The following is a 26103-nucleotide window of genomic DNA, read 5'->3' as shown; positions in this document are numbered from 1 at the left end:
TTCACAGAGTTCAAGTAACAGACATCTCAACATCAACTGTTCAGAGGGGACTGTGTGAATCAGGCCTTCATGGTCAAATTGCTGCAAAGAAACCACTACTAAAGGACACCAATAAGAAGAAGAGACCTGCTTGGGTCAAGAAACACAAGCAATGGACATTAGACCGGTGGAAATGTGTCCTTTGGTCTGGAGTCCAAATTGAAGATTTTTGGTTCCAACAGCCGTATCTTTGTGAGACGCGGTGTGGGTGAATGGATGATCTCCACATGTGTAGTTCCCATCGTAACGCATGGAGGAGGAGGTGTTATGGTGTGGGGGTGCTTTGCTGGTGACACGGTCTGTGATTTGTTTAGAATTCAAGGAACACTTAACCAGCATGGCTACCACAGCATTCTGCAGCGATACGCCATCCCATCTGGTTTGGGGTTAGTGGGACTATTATTTGTTTTTCAACAGGACAATGACCCAACACACCTCCAGGCTGTGTAAGGGCTATTTTACCAAGAAGGAGAATGATGGAGTGCTGCATCAGATGACCTGGCCTCCACAATCACCCTATCCTCAACCCAATTGAGATGGTTTGGGATAAGTCGGACGGCAGAGTGAAGGAAAAGCAGCCAACAAGTGCTCAGTTTATGTGGGAACTCCTTCAAGACTGTTGGAAAAGCATTCCAGGTGAAGCTGGTTGAGAGAATGCCAATAGTGTGCAAAGCTGTCATCAAGGCAAAGGGTGGCTATTTGAAGAATCTCAAATATAAAATATATTTTGATTTGTTTAACACTTTTCTGGTTACTACATGATTCCATATGTGTTATTTCATAGTTTTGATGTCTTCACTATTATTCTACAATGTAGAAAATAGTCAAAATAAAGAAAAACCCTTGAATGAGTAGGTGTGTCCAAACTTTTGCCTGGTACTGAATATAGTACACATTTTTTTTTGCAAATATTTTGTTACTTAAAATAAATAAAAAACTCTGCATTGTTGGTTATGGGCTTGTAAGTAAGCATTTCACGGTAAGGTTTACACCTGTTGTATTCAGCGCGCATGACAAATACCATTTTATGTGAACTTAATAGGCCTGCCATAACAAAGGGGTTGAATACTTATTGAAATTTCCAGCTTTTCATCAAGTTGTAAAAAAATTCAAAAAACATATTTCCACATTATGGGGTATTGTGTGTAGGCCATTGACAAAATAACCCTTTGTTTAATCCATTTTAAATTCAGGCTGTAACACAACAAAATGTGGAAAATGTCAAGGGGTGTGAATACTTCCTGAAGGCACTAAGTATGCAACTCCAGTCAATATTTTATATGGTAGCAACACCACAATAGGAAGGCGGTGTGACAAGTTAATTTCTGGTCTCTAGTTATGACTTTCTAAACCCACATGGGAACATCAAAAACGTTTTTATCAAACGTTGTGCATTGGAATGTTGGATACATGAGATTAAGACCCAGTTCTGATCATTTAAAATCACATCCTTAGTCAAGGTGGTCTAGTTCAATATGTGCTTTCACCCATCCTATCAAATGACTGAGGGAAGGGTATCCAAACAGACTCATACAATCTCAATTTAAGTTCACAATGCAAAACAATGCATAAAAGTAGCTAAAACATTGTAAACAAAATATTTAGTTACAGAATGCCCTATACAACATTCAAAATGTGAATTGTAATGCATTATCCTAATGATCCAAACATTACTTGGATGTTTTGTCAAGGCCAACAAAATGTCAGGGACAACATACATTAACCTCAATTTAAAAACAAACTTAAAATATTTAAAGTAACAATCATGCACATAATAAAAATAATTATTCTTACATTGTTCTGTAGCAGAGTGCTGAAGGGTATCAAGAGTAGCCTTCCTTATTCATTTCCAACTAGACACAAGTTCAAAACTAAACTTAAAAATAACATCTATATCCATAATATGGAGACCAAACACTCAAAAGACTTGGCTAAAACAAACATTAAAAAATGACTAGCAAAAACACAAAAACGCGTGGGTTAGTTTATGATGGCACGACATCTGCTTAAGTTAATACCGAGTTTTGTAGCTGAAATGGTTTGTGTAGATTTCACAAGTACATAGTGTTTGCTCCTGCCTTTCCTCTGACATCTTAAAAGTTGTTTGCGCATAAATGCACATTTCCAGTTTTCCTCCAATTACAATTGCACTTCACTCCGGCTTGGAGTGCATTCAGGGCAATACGAAGAGACTGGTCCTGTCTCAAACAGAGAGCCCTCTATCTAGGACTGTGGATCTCTGTGCCCAACACCATTATGTCCTGGTCGAGTCATGTACATATCTATATAGCTGTAACGTCATAGCACATGTCTCGGCCAATCCGGCGGATGATTCTCATCCTCTCTTACAGAAGCATTTTCAACCAGACTGCTGACATTGTCACTTCTTCTGTAGGAATTTCATCCCTGAAAATAAAATTGACACAATTAATTAACTCTGACAGTAAAGGTCATATTTGTTTAATTGAAAGTTATGAATGGAGCACTACTAACCAATTCCCTTGAGTCCCTTGAGGAATCCGCTAGATTCAGACTCAGGGTTTGAGGCCAAATATTCTGCAGCTCTAACTTCAAAAAGCCCTGTGGGAGAAAAGAGCTTAGTACAAGGTCCACAAGGAAATACATTTAGGTAAAAGGTGATTACTTAGAGGAAAGAAGAATGCATTCTCAAAGTATTCCAACAACAGGGCCACTGATAGGCCACTCCCTGACCTTTGCCCCCTCCTTTGCGCAACTCCTTGTCGTGGATGAAGCCGGAGAACATCTGTGTGTCCATGAAGAGCTGCAGGAACTGGCGGGCCCCACGGGAGGGGTGGGACTTACAGAAGCTCTCCCTCTGCAGCACCCGGGCCCCGCTGGCACCCATGTGGAGGGAGTAATGGCCCACCAGCTCCACGAAGAAATGCACAAAGGCCTCCGACACCAGGGAGCTCAGCTCACACTGCTGGCCTGCAGGGACAGATGGTAGGGAGGGGGATAGTCAGTTAGAAAAGTAGATGGTGTCAAAATGGAGAGGTGAGTGAAGAATGCTTTAAGAAATTATCCAACATGGACAGGGAGACAAGGCCATTTAAGGCAGATATATAGTAATAGCTGGCTGTGCAAACCTGTGCAGTCTCCGTCTTGCCGCAGTATCTGCCCTCTCTCCTCCAGGATCTGCTGCAGTGCAGCCTGAAGCTTACTGGGCAAGATACAGTCCTCATCACCAAGCTGAGAAAAAAGGAGTAGTTAACAGGAGAGGTCAGGGCAACTCACATCATGCAAGAGAACCTCCCACTGGACACAAACTGGTTGAATCAATGTTTCAACATAATTTGTCAATGTGGATGTGGAATCTACATTGGATTTGAAAAAAAGTTATCAACGTAAACTGTTTTGAGGGTGAAATTTCAACCACAGGATTGTGTCATCATGGTAACCAAATTTCAACATAGACAAATCTTGTATAAAATAGGTTGAATTTGTATCTTTAAAACAAAGTCAGCTCTTTAACATTATATCCACTATCAGAAACAAAATACAATATGCTGGACAGCACCTCCTACTGGAGAACTGATCTATCTACAGCTACCCTTTGGTCTCCCATCCAGGGTTTTAATCTTTCCCAGCTTAGCTGTGTCACTAATGATTACCAATGTGCTATCGTGAGAATGATTGTCGAAAGATCTCCACTTAACTAAATATACTGACGAAAAATGTAAAATGCAACAATTTCAAAGATTTTACAGAGTTACAGTTCAAATAAGGAAATAAAATCAATAGAAACAAATTCATTAGGCCCTAATCTATGGATTTCACATGACTGGGAATACAGGTATGCATATGTTGGTCACAGGTAGGGGCATGGATCAGAAAACTAGTCCGAATCTGGTGTGACCATTTGCCTCATGCAGCGCGACATCTCCTTCGCATAGAGTTGATAAGGCTGTTGATTGTGGCCTGTGGAATGCTGTCCCACTCTTCTTCAATGGCTGTGCGAAGTTGCTGGATATTGGCGGGAACTGGAACACGCTGCCGTGCACGTCGATCCAGAGCATCCCAAACATGCTCAATGAGTGATGTCTAGTGAGTATGCAGGCCATGGAAGAACTGGGACATTTTCAGCTTCCATGAATTGTGTACAGATCCTTGCAACATGGGGCCGTGTATTATCATGCTGAAACATGAGGTGATGGCTGCGGATGAATGGCACGACAATGGGCCTCAGGATCTCATCACAATAAAATGCAATTGTGTTAGTTGTCCGTAGCTTATGCCTGCCCTTACCATAACCCCACCATGGGGCAACTCTGTTCACAATGTTGACATCAGCAAACCGCTCACCCACACAACGCCATACAATCGTCTACAATCTGACTGTTATAGTTGAAACCGGGATTCATCCATGACGAGCACACTTCTCCAGTGTGCCAGTGGCCATCGAAGGTGAGCATTTGCCCACTAAAGTCGGTTACGATGCCGAACTGCAGTCAGGTCAAGACTCTGGTGAGGACGATGAGCACGCAGATGAGCTTCCCTGAGACGGTTTCAGACAGTTTGTGCAGAAATTCTTTGATTGTGCAAACCCAGTTTCATCAGCTGTCCGGGTGGCTGGTCTCAGACGATCCCGCAGGTGAAGAAGCCGGATGTGGAGGTCCTGGGCTGGCGTGGTTACACGTGGTGTGTGGTTGTGAGGCCAGTTGGATGTGCTGTCAAATTCTCTAAAACAACGTTGGAGGCGTTGGTGGACATTCCTGCAGTCAGCATGCCAATTGCACACCCCCTCAAAACTTGAGACATCTGTGGAATTGTGTTGTGTGACAAAACTACATTTTAGAGTGGCCTTTTACGGTCTCCAGCACAAGGTGCACCTGTGTAATGATCATGCTGTTTAATCAGCTTCTTGATATGCCACACCTGTCAGGTGGATGGATTATCTTGGCAATGGAGAAATGCTCACTAACAGGGAAGTAAATACATTTGAGCAAAATAAGCTTTTTGTGCATATGGAACATTTCTGGGATCTTTTATTCCATCTCATGAAACCAAGACTTTACATGTTGCATTTATATTTTTGTTCAGTGTACTGTAGATTCACTGTTGATATCGAAGTCATTCCAAAGGGTAGGTTTATCAGAGCAAATTAAATGTGACCATACTTTATCACTCATATATCATCAATGATGCCATTTAGGCCTTTATAGCATTTGCAAAGTCATCAACAGCCATTGTTTCAATTCACCTCAGAATTCAACTAAAAATAGACAATAGAATAGGCCTAGGGTTTCAAGCTCTGGTTGATTTAAAAATGTAATGATATTTAGTGATATTGAATTGTGTTTGGTTGTCAACGCAACTAAATATCAACATTTCAAGGAGATATATCTTCTGTTTGGACAGTTACATCGGTGCCACTGACTTAGTGGCTTTAATTCCTGTTTGTCTACAAATTAATAATTTATACGTTGATTCACGTCTCCATCTCAACCAAAAATCTAAGTGAAAGAATAGGACTAAATCAAATCAAACTTTATTTAAAGTTTGATTTGATTTAGTCTTACTCTTTTAACTTTTACATTCATTAACTTGTAGACAAACTGGAGTTAAAACTAATCAGTGGCACAGATGGAACTATCCAAGCAGAGGATACATCTCCTTCAAATGTTGATATTTGGTTGCGTTGACAACCAAACAATTCAAAATCACATTTAAAATAAAAAGCCTATAAACTTGTCAACAAGTCAAAAAAAAGAAATTGTCGGATTCACATCTCCAAGTTAAAGAATGGGATTAAGCCAGTGGCTCAAATGGAACTATCCAAGCCAGTAGATACATCTCCTTTAAATGTTGATACAGTATTTGGTTGGGTTGTCAACCAAACACAATTCAATCTTACAAACTAATGTAACATTCAACCTTAAAATGAGTAACACATCCATAGCCACATTGAGGTTACTGTAACTATAAAATTATTTTCATGTAATCATGGAAGTATTCCGACCCCTTCACCTTTTCCACATTTTGTTGAAGCACCTTTGGCAGCGACTACAGCCTTGAGTCTTCTTGGGTACGACGCTACAAGCTTGGCATACCTGTATTTTGGGGGTTTCTCCCATTCTTTTCTGCAGATCCTCTCAAGCTCTGTCAGGTTGGATGGGGAGCGTAGCTGCACAGCTATTTTCAGGTCTCTCCAGAGATGTTCGATCAGGTTCAAGTCCGGGTTCTGGCTGGGCCACTAAAGGACATTCAGAGACTTGTCCCGAAGCCAATCCTGCGTTGTCTTGGCTGTGTGCTTAGGGTCGTTGTCCTGTTGGAAGGTGAACCTTCACCCCAGTCTGAGGTCCTGAGCGCTCTGGAGCAGGTTTTCATCAAGGATCTCTCTGTACTTTGCTCCATTTATCTTTCCCTCGATCCTGACTAGTCTCCCAGTCCCTGCCGCTTAAAAACATCCCCACAGCATGATGCTGCCACCACCATGCTTCACCGTAGGGATGGTGCCAGGTTTCCTCCAGATGTGACGCTTGGCATTCAGGCCAAAGAGTTCAATCTTGGTTTCATCAGACCAGAGAATCTTGTTTCTCATGGTCTGAGAGTCCTTTTGGCAAACTCCAAGCGGGCTGTCATGTGCCTTTTACTGAGGAGTGGCTTCCATCTGGCCACTCTACCATAAAGGCCTGATTGGTGGAGTGCTGCAGAGATGGTTGTCCTTCTGGAAGGTTCTCTCATCTCCACAGAGGTTACTTCCCTTACCAAGGCCCTTCTCCCCCGATTACTCAGTTTGGCCGGGCGGCCAGCTCTAGGAAGAGTCTTGGTGGTTCCAAACTTCTTCCATTTAAGAAGACCTTCAATGCTGCAGAAATGTTTTGGTACCCTTCCCCATATCTGTTCCTCGACATAATCCTGTCTCAGAGCTCTACGGACAATTCCTTCGACCTCATGGCTTGATTTTTGCTCTGACATGCACTGTCAACTGTGGGACCTTATATAGACAGGTGTGTGCCTTTCCAAATCATGTCCAATCAATTGAATTTACCACAGGTGGATTCCAATCAAGTTGTAGAAACATCTCAAGGATGAGCAATAGAAACAGGATGCACCTGAGCTCAATTTCGAGTCCCATAGCAAAGGGTCTGAATACTTATGTAAATAAGGTATTTCGGTTTTATATTTTTTATAGATTTGCAAAAAATTATAAAAACACGTTTTTGCTTTGTCATTATGGGGTAATGTGTGTAGATTGATGAAAAAAAAAGTAATTTAATCAATTTTAGAATAAGGCTGTAATGTAACAAAATGTGAAAGATAAGGTCTGAATACTTTCCGAATGCACTGTAAAGGGATAATCCACCCCAAACCATTAATTCCTATGATTAACAGTGTTAAATAACACTAATATGTGAAAACAATATTTTTTGTCGTTATAACAAGGGGTGCATTCGTACATTCACTCTGGAGTGCCAGAGTGCTCAGAGTGCATTCTGGGTGTTCGTAAATTTAGAGCGTTGTCAGATTGTCCGTTCGTAAATTCAGAGCGTTTCGCTCTCTGAGTATTGACCTCACAATCCGAGCGTTGACCTCACAACAGCAGTCAAGCACCCAAGCTAACTGGCTAACGTTGGCTAGCTTGCTAGCTACTTCCAGATACAAACACCTCACTCTGACCATTTTACTCACCCTAGCAGAGCTGGTTAAGGCTGTTTTCATGTTATCCAGAGCGTTGGTGACTAACTGTGCTGCTAGCAATAATTTAATTACGCTTTTTTGCCGGCGTTTACTGACACCGGCCATATTCAACAGGTGTTGAGCGTTCGTAAATTAATCAGTTATTCTGTGCTCTGGCACACTCAGACGAGAGTGCTCTGAAATCGGAGTAGATAGCCAGAGTGAATTTACGAACGCACCCAAGGTTGGTAGCAATATGTGAAAATCGTTTTGGAAATGTGTTGCAGCTCAAGTCAACTACAAAATCCACAACGCAATGCTCTCTCTGGGCTGACTGGCTAGCTACGTATCTACACACAGTAATACCAAGGTCAATATCAGCATGTGAAAGAACTAGCTAGCTGTAAAAATCGCCTAAACAAACTGCACTATCAATTTAGGAGTCTCTCACGAGTTCAAATTGCAGTTAATCTATGCCCAGAGCAAATGCCGAGTATGTTGCTATGGCAACAACAGCCCTTTTCCACGTTTCCTACAGACAATGTTTAGATTGAGAACCTCTAACCGGAATATATACAGTGGGGAGAACAAGTATTTGATACACTGCCGATTTTGCAGGTTCTCCTACTTACAAAGCATGTAGAGGTCTGTAATTTTTATCATAGGTACACTTCAACTGTGAGAGATGGAATCTAAAAATCCAGAAAATCACACTGTATGATTTTTAAGTAATTAATTTGCATTTTATTGCATGACATAAGTATTTGATCACCTACCAACCAGTAAGAATTCCATCTCTCACAGACCTGTTAGTTTTTATTTAAGAAGCCCTCCTGTTCTCCACTCATCACCTGTATTAACTGCACCTGTTTGAACTCGTTACCTGTATAAAAGACACCTGTCCACACACTCAATCAAACAGACTCCAACCTCTCCACAATGGCCAAGACCAGAGAGCTGTGTAAGGACATCAGGGATAAAATTGTAGACATACACAAGGCTGGGATGGGCTACAGGACAATAGGCAAGCAGCTTGGTGAGAAGGCAACAACTGTTGGCGCAATTATTAGAAAATTGAAGAAGTTCAAGATGACGGTCAATCACCCTCGGTCTGGGGCTCCATGCAAGATCTCACCTGGTGGGGCATCAATGATCATGAGGAAGGTGAGGGATCAGCCTAGAACTACACGGCAGGACCTGGTCAATGACCTGAAAAGAGCTGGGACCACAGTCTCAAAGAAAACCATTAGTAACACACTACGCCGTCATGGATTAAAATCCTGCAGCGCACGCAAGGTCCCCCTGCTCAAGCCAGCGCATGTCCAGGCCCGTCTGAAGTTTGCCAATGATCATCTGGATGATTCAGAGGAGGAATGGGAGAAGGTAATGTGGTCTGATGAGACAAAAATAGAGCTTTTTGGTCTAAACTCCACTCGCCGAGTTTGGAGGAAGAAGAAGGATGAGTACAACCCCAAGAACACCATACCAACCGTGAAGCATTCTTTGGGGATGCTTTTCTGCAAAGGGGACAGGACGACTGCACCGTATTTAGGGGAGGATGGATGGGGCCATGTATCGCGAGATCTTGGCCAACAACCTCCTTCCCTCAGTAAGAGCATTGAAGATGGGTCGTGGCTGGGTCTTCCAGCATGACAATGACCCGAAACACACAGCCAGGGCAACTAAGGAGTGGCTCCGTAAGAAGCATCTCAAGGTCCTGGAGTGGCCTAGCCAGTCTCCAGACCTGAACCCAATAGAAAATCTTTGGAGGGAGCTGAAAGTCTGTATTGCCCAGCGACAGCCCCGAAACCTGAAGGATCTGGAGAAGGTCTGTATGGAGGAGTGGGCCAAAATCCCTGCTACAGTGTGTGCAAACCTGGTCAAGACCTACAGGAAACGTCTGATCTCTGTAATTGCAAACAAAGGTTTCTGTACCAAATATTAAGTTCTGCTTTTCTGATGTATCAAATACTTATGTCATGCAATAAAATGCAAATTAATTACTTAAAAATCATACAATATGATTTTATGGATTTTTGTTTTAGATTCCGTCTCTCACAGTTGAAGTGTACCTATGATAAAAATTACAGACCTCTACATGCTTTGTAAGTAGGAAAACCTGCAAAATCGGCAGTGTATCAAATACTTGTTCTCCCCACTCTATACTAAATAAAAATATAAATGCAACATGTAAAGTGTTGGTCCCATGTTTCATGAGCTAGAATAAAAGATCACAGAAATGTTCCACATGCACAAAAAACGTATTTCTCTCAAATTGTGTGCACAAATTTGTTTACATCCCTGTGAGCATTTCTCCTTTGCCAAGATAATCCATCCACCTGACAGGTGTGCCATATCAAAAAGCATGATCATTACACAGGCACTCTACAATGTGCAGTTTTGTCAACACAATGCCACAGATGTCTCAAGTTTTGAGGGAGCGTGCAATTGGCATGCTGACTGCAGGAATGTCCGCCAGAGCTGTTGCCAGAAAATTGAATGTTAATTTCTCTACCATAAGTCGCTTCTAACGTCGTTTTAGAGAATTTGGAAGTACATCCAGCCGGCCTCACAACCGCAGACCACGTGTAACCACGCCAGCCCAGGACCTCCACATCCAGCTTCTTCACCTGCGGGATCATCTGAGACCAGCCACCCGGACAGCTGATGAAACTGGGCTGAAACTTTCTGTAATATAGCCCTTTTGTGGGGAAATACTGATTCTGATTGGTTGGGCCTGGCTCCGCAGTGGGTGGGGCTGGCTGCCAAATGGGTGGGCCTACCCATGGCTGCACCCCTGCCCAGTCATGTGAAATCCATAGATTAGGGCCTAATTTATTTCAATTGACTGATTTCCTTATATGAACTGTAACTCTGTAAAATTGTTGAAATTGTTGGATGTTGAGTTTTTATTTCTGTTCAGTATACTTTGTCATGACGATATGAAAGGATAGATGTGTTCTAGACAAGCATGCCCATACCATCTATTGGCTGATTTTGTGATCTGGAGTGCAGGTAATAGTTTTAAAAGCGTTATGAAATGTGATAGTGTGTTATCCCCTATCTGCAGTGAGGAGAACCATGTTCTGTAGCTACAGTGCATTCGGAAAGTATTCAGACCCCTTCCCTTTTTCCACATTTTGTTACGTTACAGTCTTCTAAAATTGATTAAATAAATAAAAATCCTCAATCTACACACATTACCCCATAATGACAAAGCAAAAAAAAAGGTTTTAGGACATTTTAGCGCATTTATTAAAAATTAAAAACGAAAATACCTTATTTACATAAGTATTCAGACCCTTTGCTATGAGACTAGAATTGAGCTCAGGTTTATCCTGTTTCCATTGATCATCCTTGAAATTTCTACAACTTGATTGGAGTCCACCTATGGTAAATTCAATTGATTGGACATGATTTGGAAAGGCACATACCTGTCTATATAAGGTCCCACAGTTGACAGTGCATGTCAGAGCAAAAACCAAGCCATGAGGTCGAAGTAATTGTCCGTAGAGCTCCAAGACAGGATTGTGTCGAGGCACAGATCTGGGGAATGGTACCAAAAAAATGTCTGATGGAAGCCACTCCTCAGTAAAAGGCACATGACAGCCCGCTTGGAGTTTGCCAAAAGGCACCTAAAGGACTCTCAGACCATGAGAAACAAGATTCTCTGGTCTGATGAAACCAAGATTGAACTCTTTGACCTGAATGCCAAGCATCACGTCTGGAGGAAACCTGGCACCATCCCTACGGTGAAGCATGGTGGTGGCAGCATCATGCTGTGGGGATGTTTTTCAGCGGCAGGGACTGGGAGACAAGTTAGGATCGAGGGAAAGATGAACGGAGCAAAGTACAGAGAAACCCTTAATGAAAACCTGCTCCAGAGCACTCAGGACCTCAAACTGGGGTGAAGGTTTACCTTCCAACAGGACAACGACCCTAAGCACACAGCCAAGACAACGCAGGAGTGGCATCGGGACACGTCTCTGAATGCTTGTAGCATCATACCCAAGAAAGCTTGTAGTGTCATACCCAGGAAGACTTGAGGCTGTAATCGCTGCCAAAGGTGCTTCAACAAAGTACTAAGTAAAGGGTCTGAATACTTATGTAAATCAGTATTTTAATTTTTTTATACATTTGCAAACATTTCTACAAACCTGTTTTTGCTTTGTCATTATGGGATATTGTGTATAGATTGATGAGGGGAAAAAACTATCTAATCCATTTTAGAATAAGGCTGTAACCTAACAAAATGTGGAAAAAGTCAAGGGGTCTGAATCCTTTCCGAATGCACTGTATGGTATGCATTTTCCGGATTTCACAGACAGACCACTTGTTATTGTTATTTTACCCACTGATAGAATGTAGGCTTTCACCAAATTGACAGGAGATCCATGATTTTTATTTCTGGGGGTGGATTATCCCTTTAATATTCTCACTATATGAATTTGGACTACATCCAAGAGAAATTCAAGCTCTGGCATAGTGTAGTATGAAATCATCAACTTACATTGATATTAAACAATGTCACTTCAAAAGACAATGCAATTAAATACAATTCAGTTGGTAGAGCATAGCGCTTGCAACGCCAGAGTTGTGGCTTCGATTCCCACGGGGGACCAGTACAGGAAAGAATACTGTAAGTCGCTCTGGATAAGAGCGTCTGCTAAATGACTAAAATGTAAAATGTACACACCTGTTTGACAAACTTGTCTGCGCATAAATCTACAATAAGCACCTAGAATGCAAACAGAGACAGAACACAGAACATATCAATGACAAAAGGAAAGCAGGTCCAAGTATTGGGCTTCAAAATTAGACATCAGGGACTGTCTACCATTAACTGTTAGTAACTATTTGAAGTTTGATACTCCAGTTTTTTGTTAGTTCTACTGTAATGACATTTATAAAACTACCACTAGGTGGCACTACAATACTTTATTAAGTCTGATAAATCACTGTGTGCGACAGAACGCTAAATAACCCTAAACCTTTTCAAGGAACTAATCACTTGTACTTCCTCATCAATTCTGATTAAATCGACAATGTTGTCCTTTGTAGCATGGCCATCTAGTGACTAGCCACTGGGAATCAGATGGTGAGCTTTGTCACTGACCTCCTCTATGGGCAGCTCCAGCAGCTCGGGCAAGCAGGGCACCAGCGCCCCCATGAGAAAGGGAGTGGGAGAGCAGCTGATGTCCAGCATGCTGGCAGGTAGCACAGGCACAAAGGTATGCTGCCAGGTGAATGGGTAGAGCAGCGCCAGCGCGGCATGGCCACAACGAGACAGCACACTGAAGAGAGGAGAAAGGGATGGAGATGTTAAATTCCAGAGAAGAGGCCCCCACTTTACAGACAAGGCATGTCAAAGATATGGAGTTCATCCAGTCTATTTAATACAATTAACTAGGACTACTTATGAAAACGTACACACTTTTTCACACCGACCAACAGAAGAGCAAAGCGCACAATACATTCCATCCTGGACCAGTACTCTGCTGTACCTGCCCTCCCACTGTCTCCCAAGTCGAGCTGGAGATGCCAGTGAACCTGTGTGTACTAGAGGAAACTCATCACCTGAGTTTCTCAGCGATAAAGATGACCCTCCTCTCCAGTAGCAGAGAGGCAAACACCTGCAGGAGTCTCCCAACGCTCAGGCACTGCAGCAGGCTCTCAAAGTCCACATGCTCCAGCCTCGAGTCCACCGGCCGGCACAGAGTCAGCACCTGACCACACACACACACACACGCAGAGACACACACACACACACAGAGACACACGCACAGAGACACACACACACACACAGAGACACACACAGAGACACACACAGAGACACACACAGAGACACACACACACACACAGAGACACACACACACACACAGAGACACACACACACAGAGAGACACACACACACAGAGACACACGGTTGGCTATTGCTCTTACAACAGTTGGTTGCTGGGCAGAGACATTGCACATGATTGCAGTTGTTATTGACATTGTCTGTAATAAAGAGGTAGGTAGGAACTTAACTAGTGTGACTTCCTCTTGTTACTTCTTCTAACTTCCTGTAGTGACTCTTTACCTATAGTCCTAGGGTGACTTCCTCTTAGTTGTGATTGTGTTACCTCATTTCCTGAGCCTGGGAGGAAGCTCTTGACTGTGATGGTGCGTCCAGGGGCGGGGAAAGGAGCCTCCATGACGCTACGCATGAAGGGGGACACCAGGGCAGGACAGATCTCCCTACGCCTCTCTACCTCCTCCAAGATCTGAAAACGCACCCACCCACACGCACACAAAGACACACCCAGTATATAAATCCATAACTACACCCCTAAACACAAAGACTATCCTGATGACAAGTCTCAACAAGGGAATTCACCAGGACTCCATTAAATACTGGCTGCTTTCTTCACCTTTTATTTACACTGCATGCACACCTGTCCCCTCTCACCTGCACCAACTCAAACATTGGCTGGTACATAATAACACATCGTGAAATATATAAATGATCCTTCTCAAAACACACCCTTCTGATTAGCTTGGACATTTTCACAGGATTTAGTTTCAACCCTTTTCAATGTGTACAAGCAGGCTAAAATGCATTTTATATGAAGAGTTTAATCAGACTGCAGGTTACCTTAGCAAACAGGTTGAAGCAGCCCAGTCTGCTTACAATACAGTGAACTTCAGGCAGTCTCTTCCCCTTTCCACAGGGCTAAATGGCACAAATCAACACAGAGATGAGCGTGAAAACCAACCCTGGCATTCAGTATCAACAATGTTATTGAAAGGCTATATCAACGCTGGCTTTCTGGGGGATAACAGAAACAATGCATTGAGCAATGCATTCAAAACATACAAATCTAACATTCATGTACAGTCATAGATTTAACATGCAGACAAATGTGAAATTATTTTTAGTTTGGCTAATTGATTCAGACGTTTTATGGCCTATGATTCAGATGGAGTATATCCCTTAGAGATGTTGAGTAAGCACTTTACTGCCAAGTCCTCACAAACAAATGCACAGGCAGACACACACACACACACACACACACACACACACACTCACCAGGATCTTACGACAGTAACAAAACCAACGGCTGCCATCCTCTCCCGTCAAGACAAAAGAGAACGTTTCACTATAGAGACAGAAGCATAGACAATATGACAGGGATACACATTGTAGTAGAGTTTAGCAGTGTTCTAGGGCAGACTCCCTGGGGAAAAAAACTAAGCATAGCATATGAACTGCAATCATGTTTTTCTTTGTCTGAATCACTAGATGTTCAACCTTTCATTTGACATATCTTGCACTTAATCATATTTAATTCTAGCACAGTGATTACAAAAAAGCAACTACTTTTTAAGTTTTGACCTGTTTCAATGCTTATATTAAGTGGTTGTTTCAGCCCCCTTATATGAATATCCACCACTGCTACATACTGTGACCATAATGTGAACGTGACAGCAGCTTACCTGGGCAGGTCTCCAGATGGCCGCCAGTCCTGAGAGTCTGGGAAGCAGAACTTGGGGATGGCCTTCAGCCGGTCTTCAGCTTCACGGGAGTGACGAGAAGACTTCGCAAACTACACCCATAAAGAAAGGAGAGACTCATTTTATAGACTCATTTTATTCCCTGGCCAGTAAAACAGAAAAAAGTTAAGAGAAATACAATGGTAACAAAAAACGATGGCAACTCAAAACATTCTGGGGTTCCTTTGAGTCCATCCATGGTTTCCCCTATAAAAATTGGATAAGTGGGTCCTGCCGCCTAGCTCTGTTGCCCACCCACCTGAAAGAGGTTGGCTTCAATTGATTTCAATTGACAATAACCTTGTTGGGAAACTGTTGCGTGATCTCAGGGGAGTAGGTGTTTCCCGGGGAACTCTTTCGGAGTGACACAACCACGAAGAGCTGGAAGAGCTGCTGTTGCTGGAGCTGGATCAGGTCCCTCTCCAGGGTGCGGTAGCCTGGCCTCCGCTTCAGCGTGGACTGGACATAGACCGAGCGCCTGGACCCTCCTGGTGGAGACAGTTTTAAAAATAAAAAACCTGACAAGGTGAATCTAGTTGAACAGGATATTTTATCTGATTAAATGTTGGGATTGAGGCTGGAACTACACAACTGTAGTAGAAGGCGTGGGACATTGACTGATCTCAACATTCTAAAAACATCTGCCAAACATTGATTTTGGAATGGACTTTTACTTTAAATGTGAATGACAATTAGACAAGCAGAAGGTCAGTCCTATAGTAGTACCTTTAGTGTTGTCCTCTGGGTCACTCTCAGTTCCACTGGTCTCCTCTGTTCAGAGCATGAGAGAGAGAGAGCACGCAAGAGAAAATGAGAGAGAGGCAGAGAGCGAGTAATAAAGGATGAAAGAAAGAGACATTATAGAAGACAGTGTCTTTGTATTGTATTTGTACCAGTGACGGGATGTATCGTATCTCATGAAACGCTGGGTATTTACAGAGAGCAGTACATCTTCATCTTGTAGACAAGTTCGAGGGTAAAAACAGTCATACCTCGAGCTGAACCGCCCTGTGCCTGGCTCTTCACTCTCTTTCTCCCTCGCTTGGCGTCAAAGATCACATGAATCTTGTTCACATACTGCGTCAGAGAAACCACACACAAACAAACACATACACAAAGATATACACTGAACAAAAATATAAAAAACGCAACATGTAAAGTGTTGGTCCCATGTTTTATGAGCTAAAAATTAAAAAATCACACACAAAAAGCTTATTTCTCAAAAATGTTGTGCACAAATTTGTTTACATCCCTGTTAGTGAGTATTTCTCCTTTGCCAAGATAATCAATCCACCTGACAGGTGTGGCATATCAAGAAGCTGATTAAACAGCACGATCATTACACAGGTGCACCTTGTGCTGGGGACAATAAAAGGCCACACAAAATGTGCAGTTTTGTCACACAACACAATGCCACAGATGTTTCAAGTTTTGAGGGAGCGTGCAATTGGCATGCTGACTGCAGGAATGTCCACCAAGCTATTGCCAGAGAGTTGAATGTCTACCATAAGCTGCCTCCAACGTTGTTTTAGAGAATTTGGCAGTAAGTCCACCCGGCCTCAAAACCGCAGACCAAGTGTAACGAGGCCAGCCCAGGACCCCCACATCCGGCTTCTTCACCTGCAGGATCGTCTGAGAGGGGGTGGGGGGGCTGAGGAGTATTTCTGTCTGAAATAAAGCCCTTTGAGGGGAAAAACTGATTCTGATTGGCTGGGCCTGGCTCCGCAGTGGGTGGGGCTGGCTGCCAAATGGGTGGGCCTACCCATGGCTGCACCCCTGCCCAGTCATGTGAAATACATAGATTAGGGCCTAATTTATTTATTTCAATTGACTGATTTCCTTATATGAACTGTAACTCAGTAAAATCTTTTAAATTGTTGCATTCATATTTTTGTTCAGTATATTTATCTGATACAAATAAATCACATCCATGTGACATATCATCACAATGTTGTTGACATACATGTGATCTGGCCACAAACCTTTTAGAAAAGTTAGCGAATCAATAAATGTAATTCAAGCACAACTTCCTTTTTGCACTGAAAAAGGTTTCCTTTGCTGCAATAGTCTATGTGCCGGGGGGCTAGGGTCAGACTGTTATATCTGGTGTTATTCTCCTGTCTTATCCGGTGTCCTGTGTGAATTTATGTACGCTCCCTCTAATTATCTCACTCTCCCTCTCTCCCTCCCCTCCCGGAGGACCTGAGCTTTAGGACCATGCCTCAGGACTACTTGGCCTGATGACTCCTTGCTGACCCCAGTCCACCTGGTCGTGCTGCTGCTCCAGTTTCAACTCTTCTGCCTGCGGCTATGGAACCCTGACCTGTTCACCGAACGTGCTACATTGTCCCAGACCTGCTGTTTTCAACTCTCTCTCTCTACCGCACCTGCTATTTCAACCTCTAAATGCCAGGCTATGAAAAGCCAAGTGACATTTACTCCTGATGTACTGACCTGTTGCAACCACTGTGATTATTATTTGACCCTGCTGGTCATCTATGAACGTTTGAATATCTTGGGAGAAAAATCTGGCCTTAATGGCCATGTACTGTTATAATCTCCACCCGGCACAGCCAGAAGGGGACTGGCCACCCCTCAGAGCCTGGTTCCTCTCTAGGTTTCTTCCTAGGTTTCTGCCTTTCTAGGGAGTTTTTCCTAGCCACCATGATTCTACATCGGCATTGCTTGCTGTTTGGGGTTTTAGGCTGGGTTTCTGTATAGCACTTTGTGACATCTGCTGATGTAAAAATGGCTTTATAAATAAATGTGATTGATTGATTGATCCTAATGGGTACCAGTTTGGACTGGATAGGGCCATCTGTCAAGTTTCAACTTGAGCAGCGGAATGAGTGACCTGGATCCAGAGCCAAGCATACAGGAAGCTCAGATTGATCTCTATGTGTAGTCATGCAAACAAACCAATCCACCTAACATAATAGGCTGCTATTCCCGCTCAGCGCCAAATTACAAAATAAAATAGCTAATAGTTTGTGGTAAATACACTTTCCACTGTGTATAAAATGATTGTGTGTGTTTACCTGAGGCAGTCTGTATGTTTTGTGGGTGGTTGTGGGTCGCTTGGGTAAGGCAGGTCTGGGGGGGGCTTCAGTAGTGGAGGTAGGGGTGGATCGTGTCGCTGCCAGGGTCTCCTTCCTCTCCACCCGCAATGTGAGAGGCTTGGGAGGGAGCTGCGAAACAGGATACAAGGGGACCGTGTTAATTAAAGATTAAAGCATGTTTTTTTTTCCATATCATACTGGGCTCAATTGAAATCTAATATCCTGTTAATCAGTTGCCATTACTACCTTTGGGGTGTGAGGGCTCTCTCTCTGTGCCATGGTCCAGGGTTGGGGACGCCTGATGGGGAGACACATAGTAGGAGACAGCTTGACATCCTCATATGGGTTGTCTCTGGTCAGGGGTCCAGCTGGCCAGGGTCAAAGGTGAGGGAGACAGATGATACACAGTATAATACGCTAATAGTCCATGACTAAGTCCTAATGGTCTTAAATGGCTGCCTTTATCTCCTTTCATGTCCACCACTGATCTAAAAAGGACTTGATATGTGACAATATGGAGAAAAATGTATATTCCAGCCTTTCTTTATCAGTGGTTACGACAATGGGAAGTAAGACTAGGAAATAATTGGTTCCTAAATGTTCCTGAGATTGTAAGATGACTCAGGCTGCCTTAGTGAAGTGTCTTTTTTCACTTTGTGTCAGGGGTGAACTCACAGATAATGTCCTCATAAATGTTGTCGTCAGAGAAGGCGTGGAACAGGCCGGAGCGCCTGGCCCCACTTCCCAGTGTGCCCTGCTGCGCTGTCAACCGCACCACATCCTCAAACTCAAAGGACTTCCTGTAAAAATGGAGGGAGAGAGGGGGATGTGAGACAGGGGCCACTGTCACTCTAAACACAGTCAGCATGGTGTTGTTCAATGTATTGTCCTCTTATGTTCAGCCAAAGGGCCTCGGCATTGGACGGGTTTTCGCAAGTTGATAAAATCTAATTTTATTGGTCACATACACATATTTAGCAGATGTTATTGCGGGTGTAGCGAAATGCTTGTGTTCCTAGCTCCAACAGTGAAGTAGTATCTAACAATTCACAACAATACACACAAATCAAAAAGTAAAAGAATGGAATTAAGAAATATATCAATATTAGGATGAGCAATGTCGGAGTGGCATTGACTAAAATACAGTAGAATACAGTATATACATATTAAATGAGTAAAACAGCATGTAAAACATTATTAAAGTGCCTAGTGTTCCATTATTAAAGTGACCAGTGATTCCATGTCTATGTACATAGGGCTGCAGCCTCTAAGGTGCAGGGTTGAGTAACCGGGTGGTAGCCGGCTAGTGATGGCGATAAAGATCATAGGAGGGAGAGTCAGGGAGAAAAAAAAGAAAATTGTAAAATAGAAGCACGGAGAGCTTAGAGAAAAATACATTGAACATGTGGCTAAGAGTTAAGGTCAATACGGAGAGTGTGAGCAAGAGAGAGAGCAGGAAAGAGTGTTACAAGAGTAAACCTAATAGAAAGCAATTTGGATGGTTATGCTAAAGACGCATGGGGAATCCCATACGAGATTGACCCAAAGATATGATTTTTGGATCTTCCTGAAATTAAAACCATAGAAAAGGTCCTTAGGGGGTAGGATTTTTGGCATACCTTTGAAGTCTATCTAAAATGATTATTGAGAAATAATGTGTGACATTTACCCAGGCCTTCAGTAGATGCTACAAAGCCAGTATTGGTGTCATTTGAAACCTTACTGTGTGTTCATATGGAATTGCCCTCATAGAGAATACAATCTGATAGAAAAATTAGGAGACTACATTAGTGGAATTCAATGTCAGAGCTGGTGTGTGTGTTCGCGTGTTTATGCGTGTCAAAACAAACAAATGTGACCCCTGGACCATTGGCTGTTGTGGAAGTAGGCCATATCCAGACAATAGTCTGCAATGCTGCCAAAGATTGTGACATCACACCTGGAGGCCGCCCAAATGCTAGACTGACCCTTCTCTCACTCAAACTTTGCCTCTAAAACACTCTCATTCTCCAACTTAACATAAAACAATTTACAACTAAGGACACTGTTTGAGAGCACAATAGCTCAGGACAGAGAAAGACTTTCACCAAGTAATGAATATGTTTTTGTATTTCGAACAACCAGGTTTTCCCTTGACTAAAGCCATTACAAAAGGAAAATGCCCAAAATGTTCTGTTTTAAAATGGTAAACTAGACTTTCTCTATACTACCGGTACTCTGGCATGACGCACGCCCACTGGTCTTGTAGATTTAGCCTAGAGGTGTCAGTATCATTAACTCACCTGTTCTTTCTGTGTCTGGAAAACCCATTGCCATGGCTGACAGGACACAGGGGTGGTGGGAAGCTAGGTGGGTGGGTTATGCCACTGCACTTGGTGTTGGATTGGTTGGCAGATGGAGTCCTGCTATCCCATTGGACCCAGTGTGCTGGGGTGCTGTCCGCTCCCTGATACTGAAACGTCCGTTGTGGTTTTGGTGGAGGGCGAGTCACTGGACCCACAGCACTCTGAGGCTCTGCGGAGGTATTTCTTCCCTTCTCCCAGAACAACACATCTCCCTCCAGCCTCCGCCAGAAGCCCCTTGAGGTGTAGAAATTCCCTGGGGGCAGGCTTTCTCCATGGTCATCCACTGACAGACATTGGGGTTTGGTCCACTTAACTTTCAACACATTACCCACCTTCAGTTCACCATTGGTGGGGATGATCCTTTCTACTTGGAAGATGTTTGTAGTGTCTGTTGTAAGAGTTTGCGAAGGCACTGTGAATGGCTTGGACACTGGTATTGTGGTTGAAGTCTTACTGAAACAGGAGTGATTCTGAGGGGGATCCGACTTTCTGCCAATGACCTTGTGTCCGCCCCGTGCTTGTAGGTTTTCCCTGAAATCCAAACCCAGGCTTTTGGCTTTAGAGAGGTTGGCTTTGCCGAGAGGTCCGCCTCTCCGACTGTCGCTACATACTCCGTTACCCTGGACATCCCCTGAAAGAGATCGGGATACAACTGGTGCATGCGCTTTGACCCTATTGGCTTGCCCACTAATGTCTGGTTGACAGAGCCCTTCCCACTGGGAGATCTTCTGCATGATGTTGAGGCCTGGTTTGTGGATTGAAGGCCTCCCTAGGTCCTGGGTTAGAGGCTTCCCTGAGGAGGGGGCCTGCCAGGCCACAGTAGGCCTCCCTGGGTCCTGGGTTAGAGGCTTCCCTGAGGAGGGGGCCTGCCAGGCCACAGTAGGCCTCCCTGGGTCCTGGGTTAGAGGCTTCCCTGAGGAGGGGGCCTGCCAGGCCACAGTAGGCCTCCCTGGGTCCTGGGTTAGAGGCTTCCCTGAGGAGGGGGCCTGCCAGGCCACAGTAGCCCGACCCCGTCCCCCTCCACCTCTCCCCTGCTCTATGCCCAGTGCCAGCATGGTGAGAGGGGGCACACTGCCAGCTCACCCTCACTGCATAGTTGGTGGAGGCATGAGGACCCTCCCGGTGTATAGACAGAGACACTGTTAAAAACAGTGAGTCTGTCCTACGACTGGTATAACCACAGTAGCCTATGGAAGGCAAGGAGATCCACAGGGGTCTTTCTTCTATCGTTTCCTTTTTACTTTTAAACCTCTTCCGTTAAACAGGGTCAGGGACTGCTCTTTTCCCTCTTCTCCTCATAAAGAAGGACCTGCAAAGCAATGGACACAAAAGTTATTACTCACCCATCAGCACTTCAAAACAAGTTAAGACAACACTCTGACGAGAAAGCAGTATCTAGTGAGGAAGATGACGACACTATTACAGTGCCTTCAGAAAGTATTCATACCCCTTGACTTATTCCACATTTTGTGTTACAGACAGAATTCATAATGGATTTTTTAAATAAAAAAAATCTCACACATCTACACACAATACCCCATAATGACAAAGTGAAAACATGCTTTTAGAAATGTGTGCGAATGTATTGAAAATGAAATACAGAAAAGCTCATTTACATAAGTATCCACACCCGAGTCAATAGTTTGTAGAAGTACCTGTGGCGGCGATTACAGCTTTGAGTCGTCTTGGGTATGTCTGTATTAGCTTTGCACATCTGGATTTGGGGATTTTCTCCCATTCTTCCTTGCAGATTTTCTCAAGCTCTGTTAAGTTAGATGGGGAGCGGCGGTGAACAGTAATCTTCAAGTCTGTCCACAGATTTTCAATGGGATTCAAGTCTGGGCTTTGGCTGGGCCACTCAATGACTTTCACATTCTTGTTCTGAAGCCATTCCAGTGTTGCTTTGGCTGTATGGACAATCTTCGCCCCCAGTCTAAGGTCGTTTGCACTCTGAAACAGGTTGTCATCAAGGATTTGCCTGTATTTGGCTCCATTCATTGTTCCCTCTATCCTTACCAGTCTCCCAGTCCCTGCCGTTGAAAAGCATCCCCATAGCATGATGCTGCCGCCACATGCTTCATGGTAAGGATGGCGTTAGACGGGTGAGGAGCTGTGCCTGGTTTTCATCAAATATAGAGCTTTGCATTTGGGCCAAAGATTTTGATTTGTCTCATCAGACCACATACTTTTTTGCCTTATGATCTCAGTCTTTCATGTGCCTTTTTTTCAGGAGTGGCTTCTGTCTGGCCACTCTCTCCCATAAAGCCCTGATTGGTGAAGTGCTGTATAGAGCAGGGTTCTTCAATTCCGGTCCTGGAGGGCCGAAACACTTCTGTTTTTTTATTTCTACCTGGTAGTTAATTGCACTCACCTGGTGTCCCAGGTCTGAATTAGCCCCTGATTAGAAGGAGAGGATGAAAAACAGAGGTGTTTCGGCCCTCCAGGACCGGAATTGAAGAACCCTGGTATAGACTGTTTTCCTTCTGGCAGGTCCTCCATCTCAGCCAAGGAACTCTGTAGTCCTGTCAGAGTAGTCATTGGGTTCTTGGTCACCTCCCTGACCAAGGTCGTTCTTGCCCAGTTGCTCAGTTTGGTCGGACGGCCAGGTCTAGGCCGAGTCTAGGTAGTTCCCTATTTTTTCGATTTCCCAATGATGAAGACCACTGTGCTCTTGGAAACGTTCAACACTCTAGAAATTGTTTTATACCCTTCCCCAAGACATATGCCTCATCACAATTCTATCTCTGTGATCTATAGACAGTTCATTGGACTTCATGGTTTAGTTTCTGCTCCAACATGCACTGTGAACTGTATAGACAGGTGTGTTTCTTTCTAAACCATGTCCAAAAAATTGAATTGGCCACAGGTGGACTCCAATTAAGTTGTAGCGACGTCTCAAGGATGATCAAATAAAATTGGATGCACTAGAGCTCAATTTGGAGTGTAATAGCAAAAGGCTGTGAATACCTGTGTAAATGAGATTTCTGTATTTCATTTTCAATAAATTTGCAACAATTTTTAAAAACATGTTTTCACTTTGTCATTATGGGGTAGTGTGTGTAGATGGTTGAGAGAAAAAAATTATATTTAATCAATTTTGAATTCAGGCTGTAACACAACAAAATGTGGAATAGGTCAAGTGGTATGAATACTTTCTGAAGGCACTGTATCTTTCAACAGCACACTCCTGAGGCAGTGGAAGGCGTACGGGATGTGTTTGGCCGGAGGAAACTGGAGAGGATAGGCTCATGTCAAGGTCAGTAGCCAAAAATAAAACCCGGAGGAGAAAAGAAGAGAACGGCAGGAGCTTTGTGCAGCCAGAGTGATATCATGGGAGTTGGCTGTCCCCCTGTCCCATCCTTAACCACAGCTGTCCCATTACAGAACACCATGACAGATTAAAACATTACATCTAATTTACTCTCATCTCAAAAGGTCTCTTTCAGTGGATCAGGAAAGATGCCAGGATGGGTATTCCAAGTATTTTTATCTTGACTTCAGAATGTCTAGGCCTAAGCGCCATAAAAACATTAACCGAAGATAGGAGCACATGCATTCGCATGCACAAACAATTAAGATAAATTATGAAGGATTCCAGTAAATCCCCATCACAACCACAGTGATGTCTTATTACTGTAAAATATATTCTATATGGCCGTAAACTCTTAGCTAATTTAATTAATTTAGGCCTAGTAGACTATTTGATAGGAACAGACTATTGAAACATTGACATTTTGAGTCCCTCACAGTGAATTACTCCATAATGCATTTAGCTTGTGCTAAAACTACAACTGAACAGTTTGGCATGCAATACTCATATGTATGATCTTGCACAGCCCCCTCATTGTATGCACCATCCAAACTGTATGGAGAGGCCCAAGTCCTTATGTGAAATCTTGCCTAAATAGATTCAAACTCCTGTTCCAGCTTCCTTTCTAATTTGGTTACTGTACTCTGTTTGCTGGAAGCAAAGCACTTAGACACATTGCACATTACGTTGAAAGCTGAAAGCATTTAGAGAAGGGAGACATGGTGAAATTCCAGTGATGCTCATGATAATAATGATTATATGTGCTGCATTCCAGCTAGGAGGGGGCAGGGGGAATAAATTTGACCAGAGACAGTAGGTCAGTCAGGCTCCGCAAATGACGCTTTTGTTTGGTTTGACCTAAATCCAATGTATGTAGTGGAATCTCATAGCCAGGACCCATCCTACACTGAAAACTGTCACTTATCACTCTTACCCACTTGCTTTATTTGTGTGTGTAGGATGGTCATTTTATCATTCCACTTTAAACTTGTAGTGGAACTCACGAACACCAATGTTACTCCAGTAGAATCCAAACAGGGATCATCAAGACCCAAATACTCTGTCATCACCTACCAACATAAATTAAACCTAATTGCACGTTCAAAACAACCATAAACCGCCCTCTGCAAGAATTGCTGCATGACAAAACTTGCCCTAGGTGGGATACAAAAGAAGGGGTAAGGAGTGTTGTTTCAGTAAACAGTCAATGCAGTTTATATTAGGTCATGTGGAATGTATTTTCATTCTTACACTGGTGCTGATCTCACCCTTGCCATAATGTATCTGTAAATATACTTAGAGATTAGCTGTCCTGTTTACATCTGATTAAGATTATCCTAATCAACAGATGTAATTAATTTGCAAGTAGTAGGCTAGATTAACTAAACAAATTAATAAATACTGCCATGCATGACGAGGTTGCGAGGTGACAAATGTGCAATCAATGCAACACGTTATAACAAGTTACTGATAACTTGTAGCTAAATCAGTAAATGGGATGTGAGACCAGGCAACGGGGGACACCAAGCAAAATGCCTAATCTCAGACAGCAAATTATTTGCTTTTAATCCACTGAATCATAGCAATATGTATTACCCACCTCCAATTGGTTTCTCTCGAGGTCGCTTGCAGCAATCCCAACTTCTTTAATAGCAAAAAGTATCGTAAACAGCAAATTAGACCTGTTCCCTGTGTGTAGTGGTTGGTTTTAGACAACAATATTAGCTATAATCTTCGTCCTAGTTGACTCATTACAAGTGTTTCTCGCAGTAGGAAATCACGACGAATTCCAAATCGGGCGTTCCATCGCACTAGTTAGTTAGCCACACATTCCCCGTTAGCTGATTAGCCGCTAAAGCTAACTGTAGCTAGCTATCACCAAAATGTATTATTTTAGAGCAAAAACGTCTATTTACTTCCAACTACCGTTCACCAGTCTTGGACAGTAAGGAATAACGTTAAGCAGGCACCGAAATATTTGCTAGTGGTACAACTGGAAGCAAGTGAGAAAGTTTTCAGGGGGCTCCATATTGATCCTGTGAGCTAAAAGGCGTCGCCACCTCCTGCTGTCTCATCCAACGACTGGATGTCTTGATTTGTAGGAGAAGGTTGATTGACACAATCACAGGAAGATGTCATTTCTATCCACTCAGAAATCAGTAACTGACAGGGA

The 26103-nt window shown here is 43.2% G+C and overlaps 1 protein-coding gene across 2 annotated transcripts; it reads right to left on the bottom strand.

Moving 5' to 3' along the window:
- Window positions 1-1216: 1216 nt before the first annotated feature.
- LOC121538411 (DENN domain-containing protein 2C) lies at window positions 1217-25997 on the bottom strand. 2 transcript variants are annotated; one of them, XM_041846376.2, is made up of 19 exons: window positions 25531-25997; window positions 20558-21929; window positions 18951-19075; window positions 18522-18643; window positions 18255-18404; window positions 16209-16293; window positions 15943-15987; window positions 15517-15704; window positions 15160-15269; window positions 14753-14822; window positions 14318-14395; window positions 13806-13946; window positions 13258-13406; window positions 12797-12974; window positions 12377-12418; window positions 3147-3249; window positions 2752-2988; window positions 2533-2619; window positions 1217-2445 (listed from the first exon to the last, which is right to left on the bottom strand). In XM_041846376.2, exons 2-19 carry the CDS (start codon window positions 21673-21675, stop codon window positions 2420-2422), a joined length of 3054 nt encoding a protein of 1017 aa, XP_041702310.1. In that variant the 5' UTR covers window positions 21676-21929; window positions 25531-25997; the 3' UTR covers window positions 1217-2419. The 2 variants fall into 2 exon arrangements, with proteins under 2 accessions (XP_041702310.1, XP_041702311.1); XM_041846377.2 differs by lacking the exons at window positions 20558-21929; window positions 25531-25997 and having other exon boundaries at window positions 18522-18573; window positions 18951-19015.
- Window positions 25998-26103: the final 106 nt, after the last annotated feature.

Source organism: Coregonus clupeaformis, chromosome 24 (genome assembly GCF_020615455.1).
Source record: "Coregonus clupeaformis isolate EN_2021a chromosome 24, ASM2061545v1, whole genome shotgun sequence".
Lineage (NCBI taxonomy): Eukaryota > Metazoa > Chordata > Actinopteri > Salmoniformes > Salmonidae > Coregonus > Coregonus clupeaformis.
This window is presented reverse-complemented; position numbering and strand designations above follow the sequence as displayed.